This window comes from Hemibagrus wyckioides, linkage group LG03, assembly GCF_019097595.1.
Source record: "Hemibagrus wyckioides isolate EC202008001 linkage group LG03, SWU_Hwy_1.0, whole genome shotgun sequence".
NCBI lineage: Eukaryota > Metazoa > Chordata > Actinopteri > Siluriformes > Bagridae > Hemibagrus > Hemibagrus wyckioides.
In genome coordinates, this window is record NC_080712.1 from 14908380 (window position 1) to 14922122 (window position 13743).

General features: G+C 38.2%; 1 protein-coding gene across 1 annotated transcript; it reads right to left on the bottom strand.

Moving 5' to 3' along the window:
• Positions 1-827: 827 nt before the first annotated feature.
• On the bottom strand, positions 828-10162 carry erlin1 (ER lipid raft associated 1). Its single transcript, XM_058385872.1, has 12 exons — positions 10026-10162; positions 7362-7496; positions 7182-7263; positions 6895-6941; positions 6681-6742; positions 6459-6584; positions 6170-6243; positions 4625-4683; positions 3609-3700; positions 3441-3530; positions 3265-3344; positions 828-3053 (listed from the first exon to the last, which is right to left on the bottom strand). The coding sequence occupies exons 2-12, from the start codon at positions 7472-7474 to the stop codon at positions 2835-2837; spliced, it is 1044 nt and encodes a 347-aa protein (XP_058241855.1). The 5' UTR covers positions 7475-7496; positions 10026-10162; the 3' UTR covers positions 828-2834.
• Between the last annotated feature and the right edge of the window lie 3581 nt (positions 10163-13743).

Here is a 13743-nt window from a genome sequence, read left to right on the forward strand (position 1 = left end):
CAAAGTACGTTAAGGTAAATATAAAAATTCTAGTTGTAAGATTCTTGTTCGTTGCGTTACAAAACCAGTAACTAAGGTTTTGTTCATGACGTTTATCCTGTTATTAAATAGGGTAGTTAATATCAGAGACATCAGCAACTGTCATTTGATGCATAATCTCACCCCCCACCCCCACCCCCGCAACATCCTGCAGATTTCCTGTTGAAAAGGTGAAGGAAGGAAATGTGCCACATCGAGGAAGAAGGCGGTGAAGTCAGCAGCACTGTGTCTACATCAGCTTCATCTGTTTCACTAGAGAGTCATCATTTAAGACACAGTCATGCTTGATCCATGACTCCAGCTGTGAACAACTTTGAACTCCTCAGAAAAAGTTCAGATGTTTGTTTTTTTTAAGAAAGGTGAATCCAGCCCAAACCATGCAGCTCTGAGAGAAAGGAAAAATTAAAAGTCCAACTATGTAAACAACCACAGAAGGCTGAATGAAAAATTACTAGAAAAATTACAATTTGTTGCTAGATCAGCAAACATTTAACAAATGATTGAGTTGGTGCAGGTTCGTGGCCTGTAAAAGTTAGCAGGAGTACTAGTCTGCTGACTAAAGTAACCATATCCTTCCTCTTTACGTCATCATCTCATGAGCCACTGGTTAAGTCCAGAGAAGTCAACACTTCATTCGTTATCGTGAGCTAAAAGCCATTGACATTTCCTGTCTGTAGAAAAATAACAGGTAATATAGCTCTTTATCAGTTGGAAAAGTGGGAGAGCAAAATTTTCACCATGAAACCGGCTAGTCATACACGAAGCAAGAAGCAACTACCTAAACACACTGGTGGTATCAAAATAAGTTTTATTTGAAAGAATTGAGCTGTCAAAATGTTACAAATTTTGCATATAAATGTTGGGAAATCAAGAATTCAACTTATGCATACGTATAAAAGGTCACATTCACAGAGTAGCTTCATTTCACCCATTCTAAATGATCAGCACGGAAAATCATATCCACCACTAATAATCAGAATCAGAAGCATATTGATTACCTTATGCTCATTAAACATTTAATCACATAAGTCATTTAATCAATTTTCCCTTAAAATTGTTAATAATATTATGAGCCCATTTCCCAACCTTTAAGAATATGTACTTTAAAATCACAAGGGAAAAGTTAAATGTTATACAGCAGAGAAGGAAGCCCACATGAACGGCAAACACTTATTTTGGAATTAATGACAGGGACTGGATGAATCCTCAGCTCTTTGATCTAACCCACATCAACTGAGAGAAAACAGGTTGAATGCAAAGAAGTGCTTAACAAAAAGGGCATTACACATCTGAATGCCGTTACAGGCCTGATGAATCACCTAAGAAAGGTTTCTTTTAAACAAACCGAAAGGGGGAAAAAGTCCTAAAAACCGAGCCAAGTTAGACTAATCAACCAGGCAGAAAATCCTGAAACCCTCAAAACTACTGAAAATGTAGAAGACTTGAAAAGATACTTTTGGTAAACTCAACCTGCGCGTCTCTTTCCTGAGAATTAGCACCTAGACACTTAGTATGTTCTAGCCATTAACCACTGTAAGTGCTTATGGCATCTCATTAAATGCGGACTAACTACTCACATAAGAAAACTAAAACTATCTAAATCTAACAAAGCCAAAACAGTGTTCTTTGTACTTCAGGCTCAATTAGTATTTTCCCTCCAGTCTGTTATTAGTGAAGAACATGTGCTCCCCCTAGTGGTGATAAACATAAGTGTGAGTTCAAAATGTTTTTTACCTCATATTCACAGGTCAGAGAAGTCTCTTAATTGATACCCAAGGATAATTTCATAGCCCTTCGTTAGGTCGTTAGTTCCATTAGTTATTTTTAATTTTCCAGATACAAAGCCCTTATTTAAATTCCCTTTGTAGGTTCCTGCTGGACTACCAGAGGTCATCATTCTGCACATAAGTCATGCTGTGTACACAAAGTAAGACTAAAATAGAGGCGTTTTAATCACAGCAGCAAATGGCATGTTGGGTTTCCTGGCCCATGCTCTGAAAATCAACTGAATATAAACTTCAAAACGGTTCTTTCACAATTCAATGACCACCCACAATACAACTTGCACAGGAACAAAGCCAAGTACTATAAAACATTTACAATAATCTGTGGATTCCCAATTTACAGATCAGGTGAAAACAATGCAAAAAATTCAGTCACAGAACCAACTAAGTCAAATGTAAACTGTATGTACACAATTTCAATTCACTGATGAACACCATCTAACTGTGGTTAATATGGGCCTATAATCACCAAGGAGGTGTTGTATGACTGGTTTTATAGACTAAGTGGGGCTTTGCATTAGGACCTCAGTGTTTTGTTAAGAAAGACATAAGCTAAATATTGGCAAACAAAAAAAAAATCTCTTATAGCTGCATGAATCAACTATTTCCCCCCGACTCATTTAGTATGAAGCCTTAGAATTCCAGTTACATGAACACAAAATTTGTCAAGATGCAAATTCTTCACATATCAAACCACAAATAAACAAAAGGGCAAAAGGAAGTAAAGGTGGGAAATGCATGCTGTGTGATCACAGCTGCATCACTGATTCATTAGCGCACTTTATAGATCTTAGTCTCTTGTTAAGACATTTAAGCCCTACCCCAAACCACAGGCCACTGAGAGCAAAACACAGCCTCTTTGTTAATCAGCGCCCTTAAGTCGGATGACTAACTGAACAGTTAGTTTCGAGCCCCCAGCAGAAAAGAATCGATGCCATCATGCCACGCAAGCAGTCCCAGCCCCAGAGACACAGACAGACAGCGACAGAGGAGAAGCCCTGGGCGGGCCTCTCAGTGGCGCTCGAAGCCTGCTTTTTGCCCAGTTGCTTTCCTGGGTTTCTCAGCTTGGGTTAAAGACTCCAACTGTTCCGATGAGTCAGCCCTTTTGGTTGAGGGAGAGGCACTGTTGTCGACAAACATGTTTGGAATGTCCTGGCCAAAGTAGATCTTGCTGTTGCCAGCAATGGACTGATATTTCATGAGCTCCAGATACTCTGGTGTCAGCTTCAGCTACAAGACAAAGAACACAGAACAATGTTTAAACAAAAGCATCTTTCATAGCACGCCTAGCATCATTTGCATCATACCTGTAGATTAAAAAACATGTTCAGGCACCTGCTCACAGCAAACTTGTTCCTAATAAATACATGCTAACATGCACCAAATGTTCTGTAGCATAAACAAATGTTTCTATATATGTAGTGGGAAAGAAATCTGTTACCCTATTGGCCTCAGCAGACTTCGCTGCTGTGTAGAACTCAGCATCTGCTTTAGCTTTCTCTCTGGCCACGAACGCAGCATCTGGTAACAACAATATTGATTAGGCAGGTCAATACTAAATATTCCATCCAAAAGCAATAACATGAAAATAAATCCATGTAGACTTGTTATTCCCACCTTCTATTTCAGATATCTTCTTCTCCGTCTCCTTTTCCATGATTTTCTGCTTGAACTGGATCTCAGCCACTTGAGCCACCTTTTGAGCCTCTGAGATGAAAACAAACACAAGGAATAAGAAAACAGTCGCTAAATCAATAAAGCAGATGATACAAGTGTTTTCCCTACCAATGATAGCCTTCTTTCTCTCCGTCTCAGCCTCCTTTTCCACAACTTTCTGGGTCTGTGCTGTGATAAGTAGTCTGGTCTTTTCAGCTTCCCTAAAATAGACAAAAGGTTTTGACACAAGACAAATGTTCAGAAATATCACAAACAGATGTTCCTAACACTGCGATGTTCGTTCAAAGGCAACAGTTTGGAGAAAAAGTGAGATTCCACTTGCAGAACATTTTATTACACTGCAATCTGTGTAGTGTTTTGATAATTAAGCATTTGATCATAACCAGACAAACTGATCGTTTTCAACTATCAGTGTAACAATGCACTGTGACACAATAGGCTGTGATGCAAAAATGCAACCATGTGATATGGGAATGTGCGATTTACATCATGGGAACCATCATTCTATTACTTATAAACTTAATGCAATTGCTCTATTTAAACACCAGGGGTCTAATTCTGTGCAAATCACAGTGTTAAAATATATCGGAATCCTGTAGAACTGGAGCACGACAACAGGCACACATTATAGATTATACGGTTACACAACCATGTCAGCTAAAAGGAGCTCTTCAGTAGGTGTCAGATGACACCAGCAGTGCTGCTGATCTACAGTGCAAAAGAATGAGGTACCTAGGCATTATTTCCGACAGATTCTGGCTAAAATGACACCTCAGATCCTACTAGAGAGCTCAAATTTGTTTATTCAATCAGTTTTTTGGGGTATAACTTGTACATTCATTTATATTTAAGATGAACCTGTAGAACAATGCTTTTACAATATTAAACCTCTTTAAAGCAGGTTTTGATTTATTTACCAAAGTGCACATTGTTTTGTATTGTTTATGACTTAGAAATAAATAAAAGACTGTTATAATTTTTCTTCATTCAAATTTTCTGCAAAATCTCAAAGCAAGTACCATACACTGAATCCACACATTGAACAGGATTTATTTCGATGAATACCAGACAATAAGTGACGAATAGCTAATCACATACATTTTTTTTAGCGTTAAGATACTCACATCAGCTCAAAGTTTCTCCGGATGGCTTCAGGGATTTTAGGCTTGGTAACACGGACTGCCTGCAAACAACACATACAATGAGCTCGGAAACCGGGGCACTCCAGCAACATTATGCACAGACATACCCCTTGGTCATGTAATGCAGCCACCGGTTTTAAATGAATCAGCAAATCAAAGTAACCATTTAATGGCTTGGGTAAAGTAAAATGTAACTGATAAAATGTTCCTTTATCCTAAAAGTAGTCCATCAATCAATATATGTTTTCTTCAGAACTATGGGGCTAATGTAACTAACAAAGCTGAAAAAGCTAATTGAATCCAGTGTAGTATTAGATAAACCGCATGTCTAAACCATCATGTACTAACTTCATCAAAGACAAGCCTGGTTTAGTACTACTTGTCATACATGAACAGTAGATGGCAAAATAGCTCAAAACAAATGCACAAATCAGCCTTAACTTCTAATATGCAACACAACCCCCGGAAAGCTCAGCGTCACACCTCTTACCAAAGTGTGATGCTTGCTGAGAAAGAAACAAGCTTAAACATGGCTGCCACTATAAAGCCATGAGCCCTAAGCCTTCTCAAAACTCTTTAATACTTCTGTGTAACACTCCATCTGTATATGCAGGTGCATTGCTTTGTGTGTCCACATGGATATTTTTCTGTTTTGTTATAGCACTCCTTCCTGCTAATATTTAGACTGTATATACCAGCTCAATGAACATATAGACATTACCCAATGACCAAGTTCAATCTAATGTAATTTAATCTAAAAATATTGGGTCATGTCTAATGTCTCTATAGTCTCTAACCAATTAAACTGTGAAAGTAGAGTTTATATAGGAAATAAAACTTCAGAATGTGCTGAACAATTTTTCTTCAATTTTGTAACTTAAACACCAAGCCATATTTTCATCAGTGTTTAGTTATGATTAATGCTGCAGAACATGTGTCAGCTGTAAACAATCCTTCCCTCACCTTCCTCTTCTCTCTCTCGCTCTCTCACACACAGCTAAAAAATAAAAGCAGCTTGTAGAATAACTGTTAACTGAATAAATGTTAAATAAATCTTTGCACAGCTTTGCAAGTGCAATGTCAGTGTTTTTTGTTGTTATATAACAAGTTTTTTTTTTATCTGCTTATTTTTAGCTTTAAATTGTGTAAGCCTCTGTTATACAAGTCCCTGTGTTATCTGTTTCTATAGAAATGATAAGGCACTAGAATTTGGGTTTTAATATAAAGCTTTGCAGTCAGCACTTCTGTCAGTGTTGCTGTTATAGAAAACTAATCAACATCTGCTGACCAATCAGAATTCGAGAGGTCACCAGTTCTGCTTTGAAGGAGGCCTTAGATTGGACCCAAAGTCTGGGTTACTGTATAATGAGCTTTTTTCGGGGTCTGCTGCTTGGATCACACACACACACACACACACACACAGGGAAAGGGTTTTTCGCAATGTGAATGTGGAAGCAGAACAGGTACTATTATAGGTTGAACAAACCACAGACTTCAGAGAAAAGATGAGATGTAGTGAAATCACACCTGGATAGTGAGACCTGGAGCCATGGAATTCAGATCCTTCTGCAGAGCAGTCTTCAGGTTTTCATCGATTATATCTGCATCACAACAAATTACAAAAATGACTGCATGACTCAGCAAACTAAACACAACTCATCTTTGAAGGTCAACTGCACGGAAAGTACAATGAACTTACGGCAAACAGTTTTAACTCGTGCAGGATACACACAGCATGGTTTGTAGTTCAAGTCATGTAAACATTTAGCCGGCAAGTAACCAGCAGAATAAACTGTTTGTCATTACTGCATCTTACCGAACAGCTCGATGTACACTTCTTGTAGTGTGTGAACACTGCAGAACTGATTTAGCTCATGGTGGATTTTGTTGAATATTAGTGTCTTGTCATAATCAGCAGTGTAATTCCTCACAATGTCCACCACTAAAGAAGGCAGAGGTCATGGTCAGTGTTACTTTCTATTCAGTTCTTTTCTTAAACTTTGCTGTATCTTTTTCACTGAATCTGACTGGACATTACCTGCTGATGGCACCAGCATGTTGACCACCTCAATTCTATCAAAATAGATCATGACACCTCCACTGTAGGCAAAAAAAAAAAAAAAAAGAGAAAAACCTCATATTAAAAAGATGTCAGTGATTATTTTGTACTAACTGAGCTTTCATGTTTTATGTGGAGAACATATCTCTAACAGTTACTCAATACAGACTCTTATCAGTGGTTAAACTTTTACCTTGTTCCACAAGGCACATTTTTTATCTCATCTGTTTGAAGCGTAGTCTAAAACAAAGATATCGTTAGAAAAGAGCATTCAAATGTTATAAAAGCCTGGAAAAACCAGAGGAAATCCAGCATTGCTATTTACATAATCTGAAAGTTCTGCTTTGCAAACCGTCAGTGAGAAACTGAAAGAAGAAACTCTCTTGAGCACAGGAAAGATGTCAGGGCTAAAGGTTAAACTACAATGCAACGACAAATGATATTCAATCTTAATTACACAAACTGCAGTGTTATGCAGACCTGCACTGATCTGTAGGTGGTGATGAAAGGCAGCATGATGTGATAGCCTGGGCCATTAGGACCGGTGAGCAAAGCCCCACCTCTGGGGAAAAAAACAAAACAAGGCACATCAGCTTTGCGTTTCAGGTTTCATTTCGGATTCAAAGAAATGCAACAAAATGCACATTTCTAAATACCTACCTGTAATAAACTGCTAAATGGCCTTCTTCAATCTTGTGTATGGAGGAGTGAAGCAGAATGGCCATCACAGCAGTGATCGCAGCAACCACTGCTCCAACATGCGCCATTGTCATCCTTCTTCCCAACCCTCACCTGCTGCAAGACCAACAGAGCGACAGAGCAGAGCAAACAAATTATTCTTTCCAAATGCACCAATCTGATTGTAAACATCTTTATCAGGGGTCATACATAAATTAAACACTTGGCTGGTATCTGACTGGATATTATAAATTACAAATCCACTAATGTATCTTATGAAGTAGTGTAACAATAGAATGCAAAAATGCAGTGATGTGCATCATGGAAACATAAATATTATATTAAGAATCTAATTAAAAGAACACTAATCTGCAATTCTGAAGTGACGGTTAACGTTAGGACAAACTGACCAATATAAAGTATAGTTTATTTGGTTATAAACCATAAAAACCAACCATGTTTAGTTAAGATTTTTATATTAAAACTAATTGTTAGCTTTTAAATGACATGCCACTGATCTACAGTGCACAAGAAAGAAGCAGTGAAGGTCGGGCATTTTAGCTGACTTTGGAGCTTTACTAACTGGAGGTAAAATTACTTTAGTTTTTCCCAGTGTCAGAGACTTTGTTTATTAAATGACACTTTAGGGAGAATTTATATAAATTATTTATTTATTTTTAAGAAAATGCAGTTCATTTTGTTTATGATGTTAAATGACTGTTCAGGGCTATTTTAAAATTCAGAAAAATCAGAAATTATAAACAAGAGCCTTTTCACTCACAATTTTTCCTCATTCAAATTTTGCTCAAAATATTCTGGCAATCGCTTCATGAAGCCAGTACTGGGAATTGAACAGACACCAGATTGTAGCATATGACACAAAGACTAAGTATGTGTATGTAAAATGGGATTTTGCATAACTTGGCACACAAGCTTTCATGAAAAATGTTGAAAGACTAATATCCTTATCATGCACAATATTGCCAAAAGTTTTGGGACACCCCTCCAAATCATTGAATTCAGGTGTTCTTTTCAGGTATTGGGCTTGGCCCCTTAGTTCCCATGAAAGGAACTCTTAATGCTTCAGCATACCAAGACATCTGGGGCCATTTCATGCTCCCAACTTTGTGGGAACATTGGGGAACTGCACACCAGTACACAAAACAAGATCCATAAAGACATGGATGAGCGATTTTGGTGTGAAGAAACTTGACTGGCCTGCACAGAGTCCTGACCTCAACCCTATAAAACACTTTTGGGATGAATTAGAGTGGAGACTCTGAGCTATTCCAAAACTGGGACGTCTGCCTTGAATTGCACATGAATTTAATATGGAGTTGGTTCACCCTTTGCAGCTAGAACAACTTCAACTCTTCTGGGAAAGCTTTCCATAAGGTTTAGGAGTCTGTTTATGGGAATTTTTGACCATTCCACTAGAAGCGCATTTGTGAGGTCAGGCACTGATGTTGGACAAGAAGTCGCAGTCTCCGCTCTAATTCATCCCAAAAATGTCGGGTTGAGGTGAAGTTCCCCCACACCAAACTCGCTCATCCATGTCTTTATGAACCTTGCTTTGTGCACTGGTGCACAGTCATGTTGGAACAGGAAGCAGTCATGAAAAAATAATAAAAATACACCTGAATTTAATTATTTGGGGGGGTCCCAAAAGTTTTGGCAATATAATGTATATAAATCACACTGAGATCAGTGTATCATAACACTCCTTAAAAGGACTCCTAAACGAGCAGTACTTCAGGTCCTGATTGATATCTAAGAGAAACTCTTTACAGACAACACAGACCACTGAAGAGATTATAGAATTAATATACAAACCCTTAGGCTAAAATGGCATATTAAATGAAGCAAACATTTTTCAAACGCCATTATGTGTATATTCACAGTGTAAGTGTTAGTTCACAAGTATATTCACAAGTGTTGTGCTCATTATGCTGGTCAGACTTTATCTGATATCCAGCAGATCATAATCAGATTTGTGGACAGAGCTCGAGGTCGCTGTGTGTTAAATCTGTTGTAATGTTACACTGACACACCAAGAGCTCTCCTCTTATAAACACATCATGGCGCGCAGCAGCGACACTCTATATATGGTGATATATTTGGTCAAGGAAAGGCATACAGCTGTCTGTCTGGCCAGGCTCTCTTCACTGTGACAGACGGAGCACATATAATGTCGAGTAAACAGCCAGCAAAGTTTAGCATTAGTCATGCAACTAACTCTAATAAGGGAGCCAAGGTTACTTCCTCCCTGTGCACTGTTGGCCGAGTAATTAACAACCGGCTATCACTACTACAACTACTAGTATCATTATTGTTATTATTATTATGTGCATAATATGTGCATTATGAATTAGCTCCGATGATCAGTGTTTAACTTGCAAATATTAACTGTAGGCGCGTTAAAGAGAAGTGAGTCAGGTAGTTCATAAGCTTTATAAACTTCAGCACAATCTCCGAAATGATAGCTTCCATGCTAGCTAGAAACAACCCGAAAGCGAATGGCTAGCAGCTAATTGTTAGCTTGGTTATCTACACGCTTATCAATAAGCTCCCTAATCCAATACCGGGACAAGCTCAATTCTATTAATGACATGCAATACAACAAAAAACGCAGTGTAACAGAATTACCTGTCATTCACCAAATCAAGGAACACTGAAGAGCATTTCAATGTATTAGAACCGCAGACATGCCTCCTCCGACCGTCGCGCCTCTCCCACTCCAGTAAAGCCGCATCAACAACTCACCGAAAGGAGGGGCTCGTCACTACACGACCACTCTTCAAATTAAAAGTCCCACAGCGTGCCGTTAAAGTTTCGTCACGCAAGCGAGTGTCGTTGCTTTTTTCCCTAAATGCAAGGGAAACCACTTTTTTCCTTCTTTTTATTTATTATAAATTGTTATTTATTGAACAAAGAACAAATACAAACATAGAACAGCAGGGGGTTTAACAGTAATAACATTTAAGGGTACAAACAGGCATCAACAGCAATAGGGCACAAAAAATAAATAAATAAGCAGATAAATAGAATTAAAGACCTACACTATATTGCCAAAAGTATTCGCTCACCTGCCTTGACTCGCATATGAACTTAAGTGACATCCCATTCCTAATCCATAGGGTTCAATATGACGTCGGTCCACCCTTTGCAGCTATAACAGCTTCAACTCTTCTGGGAAGGCTGTCCACAAGGTTTAGGAGTGTGTTTATGGGAATTTTTGACCATTCTTCCAGAAGCGCATTTGTGAGGTCACACACTGATGTTGGACGAGAAGGCCTGGCTCTCAGTCTCCACTCTAATTCATCCCAAAGGTGTTCTATCGGGTTGAGGTCAGGACTCTGTGCAGGCCAGTCAAGTTCATCCACACCAGACTCTGTCATCCATGTCTTTATGGACCTTGCTTTGTGCACTGGTGCACAGTCATGTTGGAAGAGGAAGGGGCCAGCTCCAAACTGTTCCCACAAAGTTGGGAGCATGGAATTGTCCAAAATGTCTTGGTATGCTGAAGCATTCAGAGTTCCTTTCACTGGAACTAAGGGGCCAAGCCCAGCTCCTGAAAAACAACCCCACACCATAATCCCCCCTCCACCAAACTTTACACTTGGCACAATGCAGTCAGACAAGTACCGTTCTCCTGGCAACCGCCAAACCCAGACTCGTCCATCAGACTGCCCGATGGAGAAGCGCGATTCGTCACTCCAGAGAACGCGTCTCCACTGCTCTAGAGTCCAGTGGCGGCGTGCTTTACACCACTGCATCCGACGCTTTGCATTGCACTTGGTGATGTATGGCTTGGATGCAGCTGCTCGGCCATGGAAACCCATTCCATGAAGCTCTCTGCGCACTGTTCTTGAGCTAATCTGAAGGCCACATGAAGTTTGGAGGTCTGTAGCGATTGACTCTGCAGAAAGTTGGCGACCTCTTCGCACTATGCACCTCAGCATCCGCTGACCCCGCTCCGTCAGTTTACGTGGCCTACCACTTCGTGGCTGAGTTGCTGTCGTTCCCAAACACTTCCACGTTCTTATAATACAGCTGACAGTTGACTGTGGAATATTTAGGAGCGAGGAAATTTCACGACTGGATTTGTTGCACAGGTGGCATCCTATCACAGTTCCACGCTGGAATTCACTGAGCTCCTGAGAGCGACCCATTCTTTCACAAATGTTTGTAAAAACAGTCTGCATGCCTAGGTGCTTGATTTTATACACCTGTGGCCATGGAAGTGATTGGAACGCCTGATTCTGATTATTTGGATGGGTGAGCGAATACTTTTGGCAATATAGTGTATGTCATAACACCCACGGGGGCCGTAGTATTTTTAAAGCCTTGTTAATTTTTGAAAACATATGTATGCTTTCAAAATATCTTATAATGTCATTTTTGAACACCATGAAGAGTGGTTTATTATTAGTAAATTTTCATTTATGAATAAATAATTTAGCTAATATAAAGAAATTTATTAGAAAATATTTGTCATTTACTCTCCTCTTCCTTGTAATTAAAGATTCCAAAAAATGTCTTTAAAAGAAAAGCAGAAATCATTGGGAATTTTGAACACGGAAAACCTCTTGTTGCTGTGATGTGGCCCTATCACTACTCGATCCGTACGGGACACACGATTTATACTGCGCATGCGCGGAATTGAGGCCAACAACACATTATAACATTCTATTATTAGTAGCATTATAACAACCGTATTATAAATACGTCCCGTATAAATAAACTGCCTTAAATTGTTTCGTCATACTTCACACAAGAAGTAGACGCATTTCCGCACATGCGCAGTAGAAATCGTGTTTCGGGTACGGATCGAGTAGTGACAGGCCCAAAGTGAAGCCGAGGGGTTAGAGTAGTTGATTCTTTTCCTGAATTTTATTCCACAGTAACTTTTTATTTATTAAAGAAGAAATAATCTATTTATAGTTACATTTAATGTTGTAGAATGTCCACAAAACAAGCTTGGTCCTGTTATCAGTACAAAAAAATGCCACTAAGAAAACGAAAGCGAAGACTCCTCTGTAATGAAGACTTGATTGTGTTGGAAAAACTATCAACCTATAGACTGTTACAAGCGCGCACAAATGAGTAATAAACATCTCCTAAGAGAAAGATTAACAATTATGTATTTTTCTCTGTTAAACAACACGTATTTAATCTGTTTGGCCATTATTATTAATCAATCAATCAAGCAAGCAAACAATCAAAAAATTTATTTATATAGCACTTATTAACAACTTCAGGTTGAACAAAATGCTTTACAACACAAATAAAGAAGTCAAACAATAAGAAAAAGAAAAATCACTGAAATACTGAAACACAAGCTGTTAAAATAAAAACCATGTAAAATTAAGAAGATTAAGAGATAAATAAGGATAGACAATAAAACAGAAAGCATAAAACAAAATATTAGGAATACAGCTCAACAACGTGAAGAAAATATATCAACATAGGATAAAAACAGAATATTAAGAAATGGAAACAGAATTTTAAGAGTATGTTACAAATAAAAGAAACATATTATCTAACTGCTATAAACTACAGTATTATTAATTATTATTAATATTACACATTACAACAGCTGACTAAAAAGTGAATAAAACAGTACAGACCATGTGGTTATTGGCTTTACGAAAAATAATCCATGCTGAGTTGGTCTGATGAAGCACAATGTGCCCTTCCTTGAATTGTGTTATTCTGTTTATAATCGGGTGATTTGCCAAAATCCACATTTTTAAAATTAATTTTGTTGAATATAGATGAAAAATTCTCATTATTCAGAAATGGTATACTGCTAATACCACTGAGAAAAGAACAATGTTTAATGCAATAACGAACACATCACACATTTTAAAGGTGTATCGGTAAGATTTAACATTCCTCGAGATAAGTTAGTTCCTGACATCGTTCACATTTTGTAGTCGTGGAAGTCATTTCCTTGGCACCATTTTCTCTTTGTTCTTTGTTTCGTTGTTCAGCATCTTCCTCTCTGTCTGTTTTCCCTCTTTTTTTCTGTCTCGACACACTACAAGCATCTGTAAATGTTAAATGTCTCCTAACAAAAAACATCACCCTATAAGTGATTTTATATTTCTCCATTTTTAAACAAGACTTTTTAAAATTATCAGTCAATTTTTCATTATTATTCATTCAGATATTGGTGTTATATGAGGTGGTGCGTCTGCCTTGTGAGCTGTAGAAACAGTAACGTGTTAGAACGAGCGCATTAATATAAACCTGTTCATCATACAGTCAGTACTACTGTCCGAGCCTCGCTGTTAATCCACACTTTCTGACCAATTAGTTTCATAAACTCTGTGGAATAAAAGGGATTTAATTAAACACA

Bases quoted from the DNA above. Each gene is read 5' to 3' on its own strand.
- erlin1 (XM_058385872.1), bottom strand. From the start codon at position 7,474: ATGACAATGGCGCATGTTGGAGCAGTGGTTGCTGCGATCACTGCTGTG. The intron at 3,345-3,440 runs GTGGGAATAACA...TGTTGTTACCAG, and splicing joins GAAGATATCTGAAATAGAAG to ATGCTGCGTTCGTGGCCAGA. The intron at 3,054-3,264 runs GTAACAGATTTC...TTTGTCTTGTAG, and splicing joins AGTCTGCTGAGGCCAATAGG to CTGAAGCTGACACCAGAGTA.